The sequence below is a fragment of the Carassius gibelio genome, chromosome A24, assembly GCF_023724105.1.
Source record: "Carassius gibelio isolate Cgi1373 ecotype wild population from Czech Republic chromosome A24, carGib1.2-hapl.c, whole genome shotgun sequence".
Lineage (NCBI taxonomy): Eukaryota > Metazoa > Chordata > Actinopteri > Cypriniformes > Cyprinidae > Carassius > Carassius gibelio.
The window spans coordinates 5,991,806-6,012,680 of NC_068394.1; the positions used below are offsets into that span (position 1 = coordinate 5,991,806).

The following is a 20,875-nucleotide window of genomic DNA, read 5'->3' on the forward strand; positions in this document are numbered from 1 at the left end:
TTAATCCAATCACTTTCCAACTGCACAAATTTACTTTTTATGAGTGTGTGTCTGTGTAAAAGGGAAAGCATATCTTAGGTGCTCATGCATTCCACATTTTCCATCATTTTGAAAAGATTTAGTACAGTTCACATAAATAGTTGTGTCAAATAAAGATTTGTAGCTCCACGATTAAAACAGTTTTAGAAGTCACACATTTGTTACTGCTTGAAATGTCATATCAACTAAGAAGACACGCTGCTCATTAGGTTCAGTATAACCAGTGAATTTAACATCAGTGATTTAAAGTAGTACTTTTGACCTTTCCTAAAAGCTTGAACCAAATTTTCTAATTTCTCAGTTAACTGATTAAGTTAAAAAGGCACTAGCATAATTTTTTTATGGATTATAACTACTCAGAAATTATTATTCCCATAATTTATATGACTATAATAATAATAATAATAACACACACACACACACATATATATATATATATATATATATATATATATAATTAAGATTGGTAATTTATATTATACTTTTTAAGGATGAAGCAAAACAGTAAAATAACAGTAAATGTTATTTTTTTTGTATATATATATATATATATATATATATATATATATATATATATATTTTTTTTTTTTTTTTCAAATATATGCTGCTCTTTTAACTTTGTATTGATTGAATATTGTGTTATTTCGAATATTTTGTATTCACCAATAAATCCTGAAAATGTATTTATTTACTTTTATTAATAATTGGTCATCAGTAAAACTGATAATAACTGAGCAGCAAATCTATCTATCATCTTTGTATTATAGCCTACAAACATTCTAAACCTGACGTTTGAACAAAATATGTTGCGATCTTCCCTGTTTCCCCTGAAGGGACATTTATTTGTCAAAATATGAGAACTCTGTAGGTCTACTAAAAACGCCTTTGACAAGCTTTGACAAGGCTTTGCGGATTGTGAAGAAGTGCACTTTAAACTCAGGCACCATAAATACTCTTGATCTGGAGAGTCCTCCTAGTACTACGCCAAAAGCAATGAATGGTGTGACGTAGAGGAAGTGCTGCCCCAGTAGAGCGAGGATCTTTAGTGATCAGTTTCAAACGCGTTCTAGCGTCGCTTCAGTGAACGCGCCAGCATCGATGTCATTCGTCGGCGCTTCATTTCTGCACGATCCGCGGCGCGCGCGTTGGAAAAACTGTATCTTGCCAAAAAAAGAAATGGAAATCTACTAGTACATTTTACACACAGCAAAAGTGCTTCTTCGTGCGCTGACTTGGTCGCTATTTTCTCTTCCGTCTTTCTGTGAGCTCGAATGTCAGTGGAATAATTAGAAATAGAGCGTTTGCTTTAACTCTCTTCTTCGGTCTCGTAACGTCAACGACGTCGCCTCTCTTTTTTTCGCTCTTGGCTGGAGGTTCACTGGAATATAAGCGCAGTGAGTTTGAGAAGCGGCATTCCTCGCGCTGCGCTCGAGACGTGTGCGGATCTAGCAACGGCCAATCCATGTAATATCTCCACATCACCGCGCGCGCTGGACGTCGCTGACAGCTCTTACTATTAAGTTAACAGATAACGTTTTTATGAGTCATAACCAATGAATGTGGAACTAAATAATACAATTTTCCTTAAAAAAAAATTTTTAAATGAGAGAACTCACATCAACGCCATGTGAATGTGGCATTTTTTGGAGATTTTTTTCTGTGAGAGGACGTTTTTTCCGTTACGATGTACTTCGAATAACCGACTTTTCCCTGCTCGCGTTCGTGTTTATCGCATTTAATAACGATGGCCAACGAAATTCGCTTTGACAATCGGAATATTGTGGAGAAATACATCAATATCAAACTTTCAAAGAGGGGATATGTGTGGAAATCTCAATCTTCTGGGGAGGATGATGACACCGTCAATAAAGGAGTCGAGGACTCCTCTCTAAACTCTGACAGGAGGCTCCAGGCTCCCTCAGCCGGCGGGGGGAACGACTCTGAATGCCTGATAGCTCACAGGGTCACTCGTTCAGACCCTTATTCAAGGATCTACCGGGCGCTACGCGAGGCTGGAGACGAGATAGAAAGGATGTACCAGCGCGAATTTGAGGAGATTTCCCACCGCTTTATATTCAGTACCAATACAACGCAACGCAGATTCTTAGCCGTTGCAGAAGAACTCTTTAAAGACGGAGTGAACTGGGGGCGGATCATCGCTTTCTTTGAGTTTGGTGGGACCATGTGTGTGGAGAGCGTCAACCGGGAAATGGCGTCCCAGGTAGATAATATTGCACACTGGATGACAGACTACCTGAACGGGCCTCTGGAAAACTGGATCGAGGAAAATGGAGGCTGGGTAAGTTTATGGTCAAATGGTCGTTACTCTTGCCCAGTCGTCTATTACTTCCTTGCAGCTGAAGTTTGAAATCTTGTCTTGTTAAACACCGAAGACGCATGCAGTTGTGTTAACTATCACCTGTTAGTATGTAAACAAACTGTCGTTAATGTCTTAGTAGAATTGGATACTGATGAGGCCCCTGTGTATTTATTGCATCCAAAAGTATTTGTGCCTTTGAGTCCCGATCTTGTCACTGATTTTCTTGTCCAATCTAGTATAATTTTCATTATACTAGAGCAATTCATGCAATTCAACTAGGCAGCAATTCATGTTTACGGCCGTGACCTAGCTAAAGGCTACTATATATTTAAAATATGTTCCATCTAAACTTCCTGTTTAATTAGGAAGTATGTCATCACTAGTCAAAATAAATGTATAAAAATTATAAAATAAAATAAAATAAATGTATAAATAATAATAATTCGATTCAAGGGGACTTTATGGTGTGCAAGTTGAGTATTTATACTTTAACAGCTCGCTGCGTCTGCAGTGCTATGTTAATGGGATAATTATTTGAGTTTTTAACAGTTCAGTCAAGGTGAAAGTGATAGTTCAATCAATGTAAGCCACACCCCTCTTATGTCATGTAAAAAATTGAGGCAGACACACTTTTTCTCATGGACATGTGACTTTACTGACATGTGCATGCTAGGTCATTATGAATTATTAATGATTGTTTGGTGGTAAATCATTTCAACACAGATGTAAAAAGTTTATGGTAAAAAATGGTATATATAACAAATGTTTATCTCTAATATATTAATTTTAAGTATATTAATTCATATATAATTATATTAATAGTTATTATTATATATTATATTAATATGAAGAATGAAAAAATATTTAATATTAAATATTCTTTACTTTTTACTGTGTTTCAAATATGTATGTATAACTATTATTAAATTATAATACATACAACAAATATTGTATATGTATACAAAACTAAGCTTTGTATGTATACAAAACAAAGCTGTATGGCCCTATTGGCCTGCCCTTTTTTTAATTCCAATTATCATTCCTGGTTGGAGACTTCCATTCAAATTTAATGGTGCAGCAGTCGAGCATATGTGTTCATTTATGCTGCCCTTACTCTAGGTTGTAACTTACAAACAGGTCTGGTGCAGCTGGACCCTGGTGGGTTGTTATTTAAAAGAAATGAAATCTGGCATGTGTAAAAACCGAGTATATCCATGAATGCACAACTTCCTAGTCAAAACAAGTAAACACTTTTTATTCCTTCCTTTTTGTCTATATAGAATCCTTGTTTTAACACACTCACTGCAGTGCTTTTGTGCTGAATTATTTACGGTATAAATTGGAGCAGCCCATGATGGTTTGTGTTGTTCCTGTATGGGTGGATTGACTCCACCCTATATTAATACACAGCACAGCATCTCAGAATCCCCAGTCTGAGATGTGGAGACCATCTGTTTTCTCCAAATCATGAACTGAACTACAATATGTGTGTGTAATGTTAGATAAAGAAGTATAATGGTATTAAATTGCAGTTTGGGAATCTTTTCCCTTTCCATTCAAATAATCAACCATGTGAGCTAGTTATATTAAGAGATGGTACAGTCTTCTTCAGACTGCAGACTAGAGGTTAGCCTAGTTTCTCCACTGTCTGGTACAGCTGTGCAGGTGGCCCAGCAGAGCCATTATTCCTGTCTGGACAAAAGGTGTGCTGGGGCTGAATTAATGATGGCCATTACTTACCACATCTGCTGCAGGTTAGACCGACTCAAATGGCTTATGATAAAGTGAAGTATAGAAAGAGCATTTCAGATCGGCTGCCATGCACAAACACTCTCCAGACGCAATCCTTATTTCATTATTTTAAAGGTCAGTTGTAATGAATAGGTGGTTGACTATTGTTATTAGACTGTATCAAGTTCATCGTGTGAAGAGATTACAATGCAATTAGTACACAATTAGCAGAGAAGCATTTTAATAAGCCTTTAACACGTGCATGCATTATTCACAAAGCTCAGCACTTTTGTCCAGAGGCGATAAATGATTTATTTCATTTTGTCATGAAAAGCATTAAGACTGTTATTGCTGAGAGAATTGGCTTGCTCGTGAGAGTTATATATTACACTGAGTCGGTCATTAACAGCTTCTTTAAATGTAGGATTTGTTTTGAAGTATTTGACATTGATATATACTCGCACAGTGGATGCTTCCCACTTGATTTCCTCTGTAGTTAGTTATTTTAGGGGAATCTTTATTAAGTTACTGATAAAAGCTTACCATCAGAGCCCTGGATGGTGTTCAGGCCTGTTCATTTGCGTACGTCTGAAGAATGCATTTAAAACTCACTGTGTGGAGATTTATAGGACTTTTCATCTCAAGAACAGAAGCATCAGTGGGGATGCAGCCAGTAAAAATATTACTATAAGCTGTACTTGAAAGTAACCATGCTCCGTTACTCTGTATAAAGTTCAAGTGGCTCAGGTAATGGAAGAAGAACTGTTCAGGCTTTGCTACAGTAAGAGTATAACGGTTACGAAGTCAAGTGTTTTGTGGTATTTATTTCCCATATTAGAAGGTTTTCAGAAGGGCTTCCCTTTGCCCTAAATTGGTCAGATGTCTTTACTTCTCTTGCAGAAAGAAATGTCCTCTCCACCCATAGTTAATCCTGACTTATTATCCTCCTTTTGAATTAATGTGATTCATTAATCCTTGGATAAAGCCTGTCTGTGGAGAATACATGATTCAGCGGTACTACAGCACTCTGTCTTATTATTATTTTTCCATGCCCCTTGCAGGGATACCCCGTTTACCCAGCATGTCTTTGTGACCGTTGTCTAACTGTACTTCAGTCATTGTCACAAGTTAAAATGGACTTAAAGACTTAAAAAAAAAGTTCTGTTTATGTAGATGGAATTTTTGTTTATACAATTATAGACTGTTGACAAGATACATAATTAAATTGGCTCTTTCAGATTGCCAAATTAATGTACTAATTCTAAATGACGTATGTTAAACATGCCGTGCGTCATACCTGATGTCAGATAATTATTGTTGCAGCTAAATAAGAAATGGCTTGCATTAGGCTGGAAACTGAATTAACATAGTCTTGTGCTGCTTGGAAGGTTTTCCATAATCTGTTTTGGCCTCTCTTGTGACCCTTACCTAAAAATAGCCATCTGTAGAGGTGTTTTAGAGGTGAATGCAACAATAGACACTCGGCTACTTTACCTGCCTTTGTCCCTTTTCCACAAAACAAGAACATCCTATAGATGTTACTCAGATTTCATTCTGTATGGAAACACCTTTTCCAGAACTCTAGCAGCTTATTGAATGTTTGCACATACAATATCACACACTCTATAAGGTGTACTCATGTCATTTTCACAACTCACCCAATTCAAAACGCTATTATAGAGTCTTTGTTTACAGAATTTTTTAGGAAAGGCACAGCAAAAATGCACTACCCTGACTAAGGTCTATACAGTGTATGCTATTTCTCATGTAAAAAATGCATATATTTAAAATACACTTGTCATCTTATTATATATGACATAAAATAATGTTATAATAATTTGTAGAGGATGTTGAATTAAAACATCTTTTTGAAACTGTCCGATTGCTTGTTTAATGTGTTTAACAGAAGCTGTAGGAGTGTAACGTAGGTCCATTGCCTCCTTCCAAAATTTGACAGCATTGCACGTGGCAAAACAGAGCAGATGCTGAGACCGTTAGGACTTCTGGTTTGCAAAATGCTTAATGAGCTTTCTCATTACTGTGTAACCGCTTTGAGGTAGCTCATTTAGCATGCCCAAACAAATGGATGTTTGCTGTTATCTTAATTGCCATGTTAGTGCTGAGGTGTAGGTAAAGATGTAGCTCTATTGGTTTGGTGAACTGAGATTAAGATCAATTGCAATGTGTCTCAATGCACAACATGCTTAATGATCTCCCACTTATTGTTGAGATTGAATATATCTATTAACAAAAAGTCAATCTGCAGTTTATGTAAGGTTCAGCATAAACCTTCATATCTTATTATACGTAGTCTTACTATCCTCATGACTTCCTGAGGCAGTCTGGCATATGCAGTGTATTGTTTAACTCCGGCCCCCATTCAGATAATGGAATCAGTCTGCGCGTAAGTTTGTTTAGACAGACTACAATTGCGCAGGTGTTCGTCCACATACACCACATACCTGCGGTTCATTACAGGTTTCTGGCTGTGTACAGTACACTACTTATTCTCAAGCTTTAGAGGCGTGTTTGACCCCACCTGGGTGTTGCGTTTTACAGTTGGAGTCAAAGAACTTCAAAAGCTCTAACGTCATTCAGGTATTCATTTTTCCCCAACATGTGCCTCCTACAGCCCTTTCAAGTGACATTGTTTATGAAAGCGATATCAACACGAAAGACAGATCATGAAAGAAAGAGTGTCTCTTTTTGACATTTAGTGATAATGCCTTCAAACAAACCTTCGGTGTATTTTACCATTGCAGTGTAATCTGTTCCTGTGAAGGTGCCGAGAAAGGTTTCAGAAGAAAAGAACTGTGAGATTAAAAAAGAGAAAATGGAGAAGGATGTAGAATATGTGACCGTGTAAAGAAAATGTTTTGTTACTGCACCTTCCTGCCCAGCTACTGTCAGGATTTTGAGGTTGTGGCTCCTGCTCCAAGTGGGCAAGTTAGGGTTCTAAGGGAGTTTCTGATTGGCTGCCAGAGTGCTGCATGTTGCCTTGGACCTCAAGGAGAAACCTTTGGCTGGGTGTGTCTGGAAAAGCAGCCTGGTTGAGATGCTGGGTTTTATTTTAGGGCTGGTAGTGGTGGGAACATAAGGATTCCCTTGCAGGTGTGGTCTCTTTGGGTTGAGAAGCCAGATTCTATACACAAAGACAACAAAAGTCATTAAGAAGACATGGGTAATCGCTCAAATCATAAAAGAGTATTCACTGACAAAATTATTCATCATAAAATCACTTGAAAATGTAGGTTATCTAATTTTTCCCTCCCTTTGTAAGTTATGAAGATTACAGACAAGGGAACAAATTGGATGTGAAAGGTGAGTTCAGCAGTGAAAGAACATACTGGGTAAGCACCAAGCGGATTTTTATGTTAAAGAATGCCAAAACATTGTTGTCCCTTATCGATCTCTCGATTTTATTCACTGAAACTTGCAGTGAGTCATTAGAAGAAAACCTTGGCGAAGCTGAAATGTCTCAGCCACATTTACGTTTTTAGTTATTGGTTTCCCTGAAGAGGTCAGAGACTCGCAGAGAAAGTTGTGGGGACATTCCCTACATACACACAGTGTTCTTGATGTTCTATTTTGTAATTGCATGTTATAGATCTTATTGCGAATTAATCATTTTCTCATTTTTTTTTACTTCGTAATCAAAATGTTATAATTTGATCTTCCAGTGAAATTTCAGACTTTTCTCTGTAGATGTACACTGAACTTCTACAATCATTCCATCCACTTAAACCCCACTCCTCTACAATCGTCTGCAAGCTTTCATTCATCTCATCTCAACATCCAGTCAAACAACTGATGGATGCAACCAAGTTCTCACTTTTTTCCCCCCAATAATTTGCTAAACTCAGATGTACAGTACATTGTGCACAGTATGGAAGAAAAGATTTGTCACTACTTCTGTTAAATTGTGACTTTAAAGAGATTATGTGTAATGAATAGTAAATAAAGTACAGAAATCACATTTAACCATTATTAGGAATAAAATGTAAAAAATTAGATGCACATTGACATCGATTTTTTTGTGTTTGTGGATAGTGGGTTAGTTATGGGTTAATTATGTGTTTGTGGATTGTGGGTTAGTTATTTGGACAAGTTGATTTGTGATTGATCAAAGTGACTGTGCTTGCTGATCAGAAAGGCTTTGTATTGGTTTTGAGTTTTATCTGCCTTTGATGCTGCAATTTCGCTTTTGAGTTTCCTCACCCTTTTATATGTACTTTATGATTTCAAAATTATTTTTTTCCTTTGCCCCTGTTCACTGTAGAATATAGGAACAAAGACAAAAGAGGAGTGGGACAAGCTCATGAATGTTTGCCAACTTATATGGTCCTAGTTTCTGGTTTAGGGCATGTGTTTGACTCAATGGCCCCTCAACTAAAACACATTAGATTAATTACCGGATCATTATCTTTTCAGAGAGCTGTAGTTATATACACAAAAATGGGGCAGACTGTAGGAGAGCTTGCTTGCTTCATACTGCTCATGTGCATTAACAAACACTCACTGTTTGGTGTGCGGGCATGCTCCGCAAGCTCAGTTATTAGTGAAAATGTTGTTGTGAGTTTATTTGCTCACAGTCAGATTGCAACTGATTCAAACTCCAACACAAAAGTTGTCAGCCTTAGCAGTTGGTTCTTAGCAGCCCTTTACAGTAAATCCACATCTGTGCATCTGCCCCCTGAAAGAAGCCACACAATCTCACAAACATGTGACATGTGCTGTGAAATAAAACCCAGACAAAGGCTCAAAAATGAGGGACTTTTGCTGCAGGCATCATAAAGAGTTTGGGCAGGTTTGGATTTTGTTCTAATGGAATTAGAGCAAGCTTATAGCGTGGTTTCTTTAATTTTGTGCTGTCATGTCTCTAGTGCTTAAATTTTTCTGTAATTTGATTATCATGTTGACTTTAGATGCTCTCCATTTCTTAAGGTTAAACCTAAGCCTTTATTTATACATTTTTTTTTAGATTCACCCACTCCTCATGCTGCAGTTTTGAAGAATTGAGGACTCAAGAGTGTCGGGGCTACCCTTTGTCTCTCTGTTCTTGTTTGGCATAAGTGTGGCTCAGCATGTCCAACAATGCACTGTTCTTGTCTTATCTTTTGTCTGGAGGGAACACGTTTCTTGGTGGATTTTAAGCTGTTCAGGGCTGAAGCCAAGTATTCCCCACTTGGGGTACCTCAGGGTCAGCCCTGTCCGTCGCTTGCCATCTGCTTTTTGGTTTGCTCCAGGCACTGCAGGCCCTGTTGATCTCCTCCTTAAAACTGTTTCTACCACCCATCCAGCGTGAGCCAACATAAGTTTCAAAAACATGCTCTTCTTGTACAATATGTGTCCTCACTTAACTGCTCTCCCAGGGCATTGAACTGAAAATGGCAGACCTCACCTACAGTACTTGGTCCCAATGTGGCCGAAAAGTAAGTCGTTACTTCCATTTCATTGCAACTGTTTTCATCGACGTCCTCTATTTTTTGGTTAACAGAATGGGGAGTTATTCACTCAATGCATTCCCAGAAAACCCCCGCTGAATGCTAATAAGATATTATTTCAAGATAGCACAAAGTTTGAGCAGTGCTGGGTCCAGATATGGCAGAATCAAAGCTAAGATAAGTCAAACAGTAATTATGTATTTTAGGTTCATCCAACGCAGCTTGAATTATTCATGTACATTGGGAAAGAGGCAGTCTTTGCCTGTTAAAGCCTCCCTTTAAGATTAAGACTCTCATTAAGGCATGTTGAAGTAGATCTAGCTTAGTAATTGAGGAGAAGTCTTTGTCCAGTGAGGAGAATTTATCTCTCTAAGTTTGTCTTTTTGTGGACCTGGTTTGAAAACCCCTCTTCTTGTTATTGCTTGAATGTGACTGTGAGCTGCAGCTCCAAAAGGCATTAGCACTGCTTCTCTCCACACTTGTGAGCAGAGAACCTGTGCTCATTCATATTTGATAGGGCGGGTAACCTCAACACTAAATGTTTTTTCCTCATAACACACCCTATTATATATTCATTAAGGTCCAATCAGATGTCAGGCAAATGTTGAGAATGACAGAACAGGCATGTTGGGAATACACAGAAATGTTTGTTGTTCTGCTGACCTGCACGATTTATCAAGCAGCTAGATAACATTTAATACTGATATCTAACATCAAATATGAATTTCTGAAAACTTATCTGGTTATCTGAGTCAGATATATGCTGATTTTGTGCTCAAGACACCTTTCTTATTATCAGTTTTGAAAACAGTTGCTTAATATTTTTGATACATTTCCCCAGATTCTTCGATGAATAGAAAGTATTCATTTGAAATATTTATTTGTACTAATATATATTTATAAACACTACTATGAATTCATTAGTATTTTATTTTGTAATATTATAGATGTCTTCACTTTAGATCAATTTAATGTGCCCTCGTTGAAAGAAATGTTATCTTTAAAAATAAGAGTCTTACCTTACATTTTACATCCTACTGATATAATTATATTACTGTAGTGAAAAGTACACTGCTAATAGTCAATGGTAATTCAATACACTATAGTGAATAACAGCACTGATACCAGCTCTTTGCTTTCATTTCATTTTCTAATATCCCATCTGTTCCAGTGACTCTGATACTCTGAGATGGTGCTGCTGGACAGCCTGCTCATGGGGGAATTTCCTTGCTGACATACAGTAGAGCTGCTTACTTGGATTAGGGATAGAGCTGATACAAAAAAAAAAAAAAGATGTTTTCCTATTTGTCTTGCAGACAACATCAGTCCTGTTAAAAACTATACTGTTAGTGGCAAAGCACTGGGATCAGAACAGGAAGTGTGGGACGCAACCCTCTTGCTTGGATGAGGATAGGATGTGTGGGTTAGCTATGAGGGAGCCAAAAGCACATTCCCAGAAGGCTGAACACAGCTGGGGAGCTGAATTCTTGAACAGCAGAGCTTTGAGAGCCAACCAGCCATCAGGCGCATGTTGTAATTCCTGCCTTCTGATTTCCCCTCATGTTGACCACTTGTAGCTACTTTTCAGAATGTAACGACTGCTGGACTTAATGCTTGTTCTAAAGTCTGTGTGGTTTTATTGTCAGCATCAGTGCTCAAATGAATCTACAGGTTTAAATTTACCGTTCTTTGGTGGAGGTAGGGTATGGAGGTAGAGTTCTGAGATGAGAAAGGATTCCTCTTTTTTACTCAAACTATTCTCATGTTGAAGTATCAGAAGGGCTCTCAGAGTGCATTCATGCATTGAAGTCATATCAGAAAGATCATATTTAGAAGTTGAACACACAAAGTCGTAGTTATGAGTGGGGAATCTGGACTTTCTTTTAAGAGTATGTAGAAAGCCCCTTTTAAGAGTATGTAGTGAGAAAACACGTTGAACACAGTGGACTTTTTTAAACATAAAACTATCTATGTTGCATGTAGAAAATATCATTTTGTTGTAGAATTACGATAGAATATTCACCTTATTTTGCAATGCAGAAGTAGGCTATTTGAATGTGTTCATTAGCCACTATAGGTAAATAACTAGAAGAAAAATAAGTGTAATAAACAGCAAAACTGTTTACGATTATAATAATAAATTCAAATAACTGTAATCTGGACACTGGAAACCTGTCACATTGAGGTTAATTGCCACACTCACTCTTATGCTTAAAATAAGGTAGCTATAATGATTCAGTTTACAGAACAAAAAAAAAGCCACATGATGCACGTTCTTTATTTATCATTTTGTAGATGTAGAGAGAGAAAAAGTCTTGTTGAATTTCATGTAGAAAAAATGCATTTTCATCTCGCTCCGACCAAAGTGATTTGAACGCACTTGACATCATAATTAAGACTTCCCAGGAGGACTTGAATACACTATTAGCTCCGATAGTTTGGACAGATAAACATCTGAAGTGTAGAATAGGTGACACTGGTGATGCTAGAGGCAGAGACAGCTTGGTTTTGGGGCAGAGGGTGATTTCTAGCTCCCCTCCCGGGGTGGATTGGTCCTTTGATGATGGCAGGTGGGGACTGACGCACCTGATGAAAGCAAGGTGCTCTGTCACTTTCCAGTGTAATGCGATGTAGTGGAAAGCCATGTGGAAAACTCTCATGCTCTCTCAGATTTCACGTGGTTCACATAGTCTGACACAGTCATGTCCTGTCCAGATGGGAACATGTGCACGTGTTCACCTCATTGACATTGATTGCATTCTAAATGTAGCATACATAACATGTAACTTTAAAACCTTTCCAGTGGGGTTGAACACAGTGGATCTACATGCACTGGCCTTAGGTTTCAAGCATGCCTTCACATGTGGGTGAATGCTGTGGAGCTCAACTGTGCCAGATTTATTGGCACCAGTGTGTTTGAAAGGGTGTTCATTGCACAGTCAATACTGAAGCAATTTTCCCCATTTTTCACTGATGGGAAAAATTAGATGTCTAGACATGGTTCATGGCTGCAATAATCAACTTGCGCAAACAGTGCAGGAAATCCACCATGCAGTTAAATTTTTTTCACCCTCTGCTGAAACTGAATGGTTCTCATGCTTGTGTGATTTCAGACATTTTTTGAGGGTTTTTAAAATCTGCTTCAAGAAAAAAAAGAAAAGACAAGAATGCTGTTAGTTGCTAGGTAACAACAACATGTATAGTAGATTTATTTTCAGCAGTTTTGTGGACGAATTAATTTTTTTCTACTGCTGATCGAAGGCAGAACTGCAATTTATACTTGAATAATTTAGCTGGTTCAGTGGTGAGTACAAACACTGTTTTTTTTTTAAATACTTTGTGAAATGGAAACTTACCTTATCTATCCTAAATGCATGTTTTTGAACTTAATGTGAACATTTCATCTATACAAATATTTCAGTGTTTTGTTTTTTCTATACCTTTAAAAAGTCATAACTCGATTTCCCAATGAAACCAAGTATTTTTTTTCTTTCAATAATCCCTTTGGAAGAAATGATTTCTCGCTACTTCCACTAAATTGTGACTTTAATCACAGCTTATGTCTTTTGATGAAAATGTATTCAGTTTTATTAAAATTGTTAAAATAACATTGCAGTAGAACAGAATAAGTGAAACTAAATGTTCAAAATTTTCTATATTCATTTAAATATGTATCAGCTTTTAATGAACGCTAGAATTGGTGCTTATTCACAAACCAACACATTATGATTATTAATAAAACTAATTGTAAGTTTACTAATGCATTTGAATTTTATGTATGTGTGTGTGTGTGTATGTTTGTCTTATATAGCAAAGAGTTTTAGTTCACCGGTGCTCATTCACTGTTTAGCTTCAACTCAAACAGTCCTAGCATCATTGCGTACGACTGGACTATTTGGAACTTTCAAATTCATTCTCAATATTCTACTTCAAAAAGCATTTTTTGTTCTTTTTTTGAAGACAACATAGTAGAGCATCCTATCAAAGAGCCGTCTGGAAGTCCACACAGATACACAGAGAAGTAAATTCATTCACAAACAGGGCTCCAATGGAAGCATGTGGGTTTGGCACCAGGGACGAGAGGTAGCAGATGGGTGATTTAGCATGCAGGCAGCCTGCAGGGGGACCCTCCATCTCCCCTTCTTCTGCATGCTGATCAGGAGGAGGAGCAGGAGGGCAAAGACTTGGGAACAGAGAGAGACACATAGCAACACACTCAAGAGCTCGACTGCCCCATCTGTCTGTTTGTCTAACTAGCTCCTTTCTTCCTTCGGCCTTCTCAGAGGCTTGCGCTGTTGTTTGCTTTTTCACACAGCTGTTTGATATTTAGGGGTGAGACCTCGTGGGCCTGATCAGTCGCGGCGCTGTGAATAACTCCAGCGTGCTTTTCATTCTCTTGGGTTTCTTTAGAGACACTTACAAAGTGTTAACAGAGACGCCTAATTGATGACTGAAGTTCAGTGTTTCTCAGTGTGTTTATGACTAATGGTCTTGTGTCCAGCGATGTCCTGCAGGCTGACAAGACAAAAGAACGATGCTTGCTCGCTAACTGGGAATCCATGACAAGACACAAGGCTTCTAAAGCGTGTGCTTGTTATGCCGAGAGAGGAAACCGCAGACCGGAGACTCTGCCATGGAATCCTGACCTCCGTCATGTGGCTTCACACACCCGCCTGATCGATGCTGTGTTTCCTTCCATTCAACTCAATAGTGGGATCATTGTCGCCGACAGCGGGACGTTTTCAGTTTGACCTCTGTCACGTTCTTTTTAGCACAATGTTCTGGACATATCTGAGCCCCACTCCCGTTCCTGCTCTGAATGGGTCTCGTATGATGTAATGCATGCAGCAGGGCTGAAATGTTGGTGGTGGGAAGGGAAGTCGGTTAATGTAATGATTAATGGTGAGCTATTTGAAAGCGACACTTCGCTAAGGTTAACCTGACTGGAATGCTTGTTCCGTTTACGGATGGAAAGCTTTTCCATTTTATCATTAACCACAAGTTGTTGTGATCAAAATATTACCCCTTTTTCCTTTCGAAATCTTTGCGGCGCTCATCACTCATTATGAAAGCAAGCGCGGACTCCCGAAGCGTCTGTTTGGCGATTTCTATGTACATTTCAGAGGTTTCAAAACTCAATTTTTAGCCAAATGAAAAAAGGACCAAACTTCTGTTTTGACGCGAATGCAAATGAATGCAAAAGTAAAAAAAATCCCCCTTTCTGCAGAACTCTCTCTGTTCTGTTTACCTACTAGCTGAACATTGAGTGATTGAAAGTCCCCTTTTGGTATTCCCCTGCAAAAGGAGAACAGATTCAGATATCCAAACTAACTGTAAGGGTCTCAGCGGGGCACATTTGTGCACTAAAAACCCTCAAGTTTTGACTAGTTTGTGATCAAAGCATATGCTGGCAATTGAGCCTCTTTTTTTAATATTAGTTTTTAATAATATAATAAACGTGAATTTAACAACAGAGGTTTCACGAAACCAGGCAATAAAGAGTGTTATATTATGCCTGTTAGATATGCGAGTAATGTTTTCTCAGATCTTAGAAGTGTGGAAAAATTGCCTGTACAAATATGACCAAGCTTGTCAAGGAAAATAGTTTGTTCCATACCTTTATCTTTGATGTGGTCACCAGCCTCTTTGTGTTGGCGTTAAAACATCTTTATCAAGGATCGCACCCTGAAACAGGGACTTTGTGTAAGAAAGTGTGAGTAAACACCTTATTGTTTGGTTTGGACAGATGAGCCTTTCTGGCACCTCCCTAGAAAAACCTCTACATAGGTTAGGGTGACACCGTTTAGTCAATGTTTTGATGCAGTCCGCAGGTGGGCCATGGCGGTCTGATTCAGAACAGTGTCATTGCTGTGACCTTAAAGTGACCTTAAATTTGTTTTATAGTTGTGCAGTCTAAACGTCTTATTCTGTTTCTCAGGAGGATTTTCGAGCTCCTCTGCCCCTAAAATGTTCCCCTACGTGATTCACACAATAACAAAGCCAGATTGTCTTTACGCCCACATCAATGCATTCCTCTCATTCCTCTTTTGGAGGCCAGGCTAAGATCAGCTGATAGACGGAGAGACGGAAAATGAACGAGAGAAAAAGAGAGGTTGTTGAACCTTTCCAGCAGAGGAAGAGGGAGAAAAAAATGGTTGGGAGGCGTGCGCGTGGGTGGTAGATCTGTGTTGGAGGGGGTGTGGGTGTCGAGGGAAGCGGGTGGCGGAGGAAGAGAGGGCTGATTAGAAAGCAACTGGGGGAGAAGAAAGGGGGGAAACGGAAAAGCACTTCCAGAAGGCCTCCGGCCCATGAGCTAATGCTGTAAAAATCTTTCCTTTTCTCAAATGTTTGTAGGACTGAGGTTGGGGGCAGTCTTTTCATCTGAACCTCCCACGGTCATCACCCACATGGTCTCTGTGGGCAGAGGTTTGCCTTTTCTGGTGTATCGCTTCTCATTCTTAAACAGCATTTCTCTTTTTACTGACACTATGTATCCCAGAAGAGAATTTTAAAGCTGAATGAAAAAGGGGGCTCAACAATAAGGATTTTCTTCTGCTGGCTGAATTGGGCCAGCAGTGATTTCTGCTTGCACTGCCAATGTCTTCACTGGTCTCAAACTCAAATATGATGAATTTATAAAGTTTTTGAATTTGTATTATTTAAAGTGTACAATTTTACATTTAAAAGTATATGCTTTATATTCGATCATTTAATATTTATTGTAAAAAAATACTTTAAAGATATTTTCGCACAATTTTCAGCAGATGTAACGTTTTCTTTGCAAATAAATTTTTGCAATAGCTAGACACTCTTTTATCGAATAGTTTGGGGTCAGAAAACCTTTTTTCTTTTGAAAGAAATTAATACTTTTATCAAGCAAGGATGCATTGACATTGGCAAAAGAGACATTAAAATATTTATATGTTACAAAATATTTTACATACATGTTTTTCTTTTGAATTTTTTTGTTCATCAATGTTTCATCAATCAAATGTTTTGTTAACATTTAATAAATGTTTGTGCACCAAATAAGCATATTAGAATGATTTCTGAAGGATGATGTGGCACTGAAGACTGGAGTAACGGTTGCTGAAAATTCTGATTTGCATCACAGAAATAAATTATATTTTATAATGTATTAAAATAGAAAAACGGTAATTTATATGTAATAATATTTCAAATTATTACTATTTTTACTGTTATGATCAGGTAAATGCATCCTTGGTAAGCATATGTGACTTCTTTCAAAAACATAAATATTATGACCCCAAACATTTGAATGGTAGTGCACATACCAAAAAATCATTGTGTAATATTTTTTTTTTCTTGTAAATTGTAACCAATTCTTACTGATGCTGCCAAGACTGTAACAAGTCATTCTTGCAATTTCAACCAAACATTATTTGAATGAGGCAGCTAGAGGATTTGACCGATCTTGCAAGTTTAAAAAATAATATGTTTTATATATAGAATTGTTTTTTTTTTAGGAGGAATAAAATTCATAATACAATAATAATAGTAAAATTTCTGGCATATGTACGGTTATAGAGTTATAAAAGCAGTGGGATGGCATAGCTCAGATAAGTTGGTCCTGAGAAAATTAGATGAGAAATGTTTTGAGTTCACACTGAACTTTTGATTGCAGATATCATTGTCTCGTATGTGAGTGCAGTTTGTGGCATTGAGATCTCTTCTGAAACTAAGGGAGACACTTGAGATTACTGAAGTGTTTTTCTATGGAGAAAAATCTGAGAAGGAGACCTAAGCAGAAGTTTCCATTTGCTCTAGATTTAACCTCATTACTCTCTAGGAAAAACAATCTATAATAAAAATTTTCTTTCCTATGAAAAGTTGATTCTCATTTCTTTTGGCTCTTACACAGATTATGTCCATGGAACAGTCAGACTGTCTGCCTTTTTCCTGTATGCTCTTTTCTGGAAGTGTGGCGGTGAGCTCAGATGAAAGAATGTAACCCTGCCGGGGTTGGTGGTTGGAGGGGGGGAACTTTCCCCTCAGCTACAGCAGAGGCCTGCACTCTCTCTGAACTTTCTCTCTATTTTCATGTGGTGACTCCAGCCACCGTCTTTTGTGATGCCATGCGTCATTTTTATCCTTGTGCCCAGAGTTTTATCACATTCATTTCGTTTCTCACCACAGTTCCTGGACAAACAATGATTATCAATGCAGTTGCTGAGCAGAATTCAAATTATGTCCAAACAGATGCCAACATGCGACAGACTTGTTAAGGTCTTCCTACCGTCCGGTTGAGGCTAAATGGCCTCAGCTTATGCAGTCTGTCTACTAGTCAGATCCTATCGAGCCCATTTGTATAATCCCCTTTTTTCTAGTCAATAGAAGGCTGGATTGCATTCAAGGAGGTCATTGTCTCTAGGAAATGAAAATGGCACATATTAAGTTGTCTAGAACACATATTATGTAATGCTCCTGCTCCTGCATGAAATATGGTGCACACTTGTTTGCATCATGACAACTGTACAAAAAGTACAATGTGTTTTTTTTTTTTTTTTTTTTTTTTTGCCATCTGTGGTTCCTTGATTAACCTAACAACTCTTCATTGATCAAAAGTTTATTTAGAGTGTATATATATATATACACAGTGGGAAAGTATTCAGACCGCCTTAAATTTTTCACTCTTTTTTTATATTGCAGCCATTTGCTAAAATCATTTAAATTCAATTTTTTTCCTCATTAATGTACACACAGCACCCCATATTGACAGAAAAACACAGAATTGTTGACATTTTTGCACATTTATTAAAAAAGAAAAACTTAAATATCACATGGTCCTAAGTATTCAGACCCTTTGCTCAGTATTTAGTAGAAGCACCCTTTTGATCTAAGGGTGCCTTTACATCTCTAGTTCGATTCATTTGGGCCGAACCAAGGGCAAACAATTATACATTGTAGCATTTTTCAGCTTTTTTGGTTTCTTTACAGACCACACTGATTGCTTTGGTCCGAACCAGTTGAAACGAACCAAAATGCAGTCACATGACAACATCCACATCACTCATTGGCCTTGATGTATTTCCTAAACTGCTTTTGGATTGGTCAGAATTGACCAATTACCAAAGTTTTTTAGCAAACTCCATGGTGTCTTTCATGTGTCTTGCACTGAGGAGAGGCTTCCGTCGGGCCACTCTGCCATAAAGCCCCGACTCTGGTGGAGGGCTGCATTGATGGTTGATTTTCTACATCTTTCTCCCACCTCCCGACTGCATCTCTGGAGCTCAGCCACAGTGATCTTTGGGTTCTTCTTTACCTCTCTCACCAAGGCTCTTCTCCCCAGATAGCTCAGTTTTCCCGGATGGCCAGCTCTAGGAAGGGTTCTGGTCGTCCCAAACGTCTTCCATTCAAGGATTGTGGAGGCCACTGTGCTCTTAGGAACCTTACGTGCAGCAGATATTTTTTTAAAACCTTGGCCAGATCTGTACCTTGCCACAATTCTGTCTCTGAGCTCTTCAGGCAATTCCTTTGACCTCACGATTCTCATTTTCTCTGACATGCACTGTGAGCTGTAAGGTCTTATATAGACAGGTGTGTGGCTTTCCTAATCAAGTCCAATCACTATAATCAAACACAGCTGGACTCAACTGAAGCTGTAGAACCATCTCAAGGATGATCAGAAGAAATGGACAGCACCTGAGTTAAATATATGAGTGTCACAGCAAAGGGTCTGAATACTTAGGAACATGTGATATTTAAGTTTTTCTTTTTTAATAAATCTGCAGAAATTTCAACAATTCTGTGTTTTTCTGTCAATATGGGGTGCTGTATGTACATTAATGAAGAAAAAAAAATGAACTTCAATGATTTTAGCAAATGGCTGCAATATAACAAAGAGTGAAACATTTAAAGGGGTCTGAATACTTTCCGTACACACTGTATATAAACTATTCACTGAAAGGTTCTTTGTGGAACCAAAAATGGTTCTTCTGCAGCATCGCTGCAAAAAACACTATTTGGAATTTTTATTTTTTATTAACATATGATGTAATCAGCAAGGACTTCAAGTACAAGGACGTGTAACAGGAACAGAAAGAGTTAACATTTTTTAAATGCATGAGCGGTGATTCATTTTTTGATACAAAAATAAACACAAGCATTTCAAAAAATGTGTCCCTCTGCTCTGAGGCAATGGAGGGACATTTCCCCTCATTTGCAAAGACTGACTCATACAGACGCGTGGGGCAGAACCAGGGGCGACAGAATAGATCCTTTTTGAAGCGTTAAATAAGGACAAACAAAAAAAACATGATGTTTTGTGTTCAGCACGAGCCATTGTTTTGTTTTGTGTGGTTGTATGTTATGTGCAATGAGGTATTCAAATTACTCACTTCTGTCGACTGCATCATGATACACCTACAAAGTGTATCAACCTGTGGTTGACGTGCCTACATTCTGATGTTTGGAGAATCAGTTTCCCCTCACTGGGTGTTACTTGCACATTTAAATATCAAACGATGCATTCAGGGGTTGTTCTGATGGTATCAAAAAGCAGAAGTGCAGACAATGCTCTGCCTCTGGAAATGCAGATGCTGCAGAAATCCAAAGACGTAAGTTTGATGTCATCACAAAGTAATGGTCATCAACAGAGCACATAACTTTTTTTCCTGGCTTTGTCCCTGTTGGATGATATTTTCTTGATTCTAGTTAAGTATGTACTTTTGTTGCTAAATACGTCACTTCTCATCTGAAATATATTGATCATTGTGACTGAGCTGTGTCTAATAATAACAGTTTATTTCTGAATGATATAAGACAGGTTTTTAGGATGCTTGTTTTTAGAATTATCCATTTTTATGTATAAAATTATTGTAATTAATTTTGCAATATTTATATTATGATCTCGGTGCATTTTAGTTTTTATACTCCTATATTATCGTTATATAACTATGTAGAGATATTTATTTTCTGAATATTTTGAATTATTTATTATTTTTTTATATTTTCTGTTTTAATTTTCATTTTAGATAAGTTCTAGTCATTTTGTTCTGTTTTAGTGGTTTTATAATTTTTTAAATGATGTCTGTTATTTTTTTATTCATTTTTATTTAAGATTTAATTTAGTACTAACATAGAATGAAATAAGAAATTATGCCTTAGCTGAAGATTTTTGTTTATTTTATTTTATTTCAAATCAAATAAAATATAGAAATGAGGTTTGAAATTGTATAATTAAATAATAATAATATCTATTTATTGCTGTGCTGACAGTGTACTATATTGAATTATTTATTATTCTATGATAGTTTTAAAGCAAAGTATTAAAGTAATTCCTCAATTTTAAAATACGCTGCATAATTATACAGAAAGAAAC

The 20,875-nt window shown here is 37.5% G+C and overlaps 1 protein-coding gene across 1 annotated transcript in view; it reads left to right on the plus strand.

Annotated features, from left to right (window-relative positions):
* Window positions 1–1,048: 1,048 nt before the first annotated feature.
* Window positions 1,049–20,875, plus strand: part of LOC127946353 (apoptosis regulator Bcl-2) — a 42,414-nt gene continuing 22,587 nt past the window's right edge. The window contains exon 1 of the mRNA XM_052542879.1: window positions 1,049–2,338. Coding sequence (XP_052398839.1) covers window positions 1,784–2,338 — 555 coding nt within the window. The 5' untranslated portion in view covers window positions 1,049–1,783. The remainder of the gene's footprint in view (window positions 2,339–20,875) is intronic.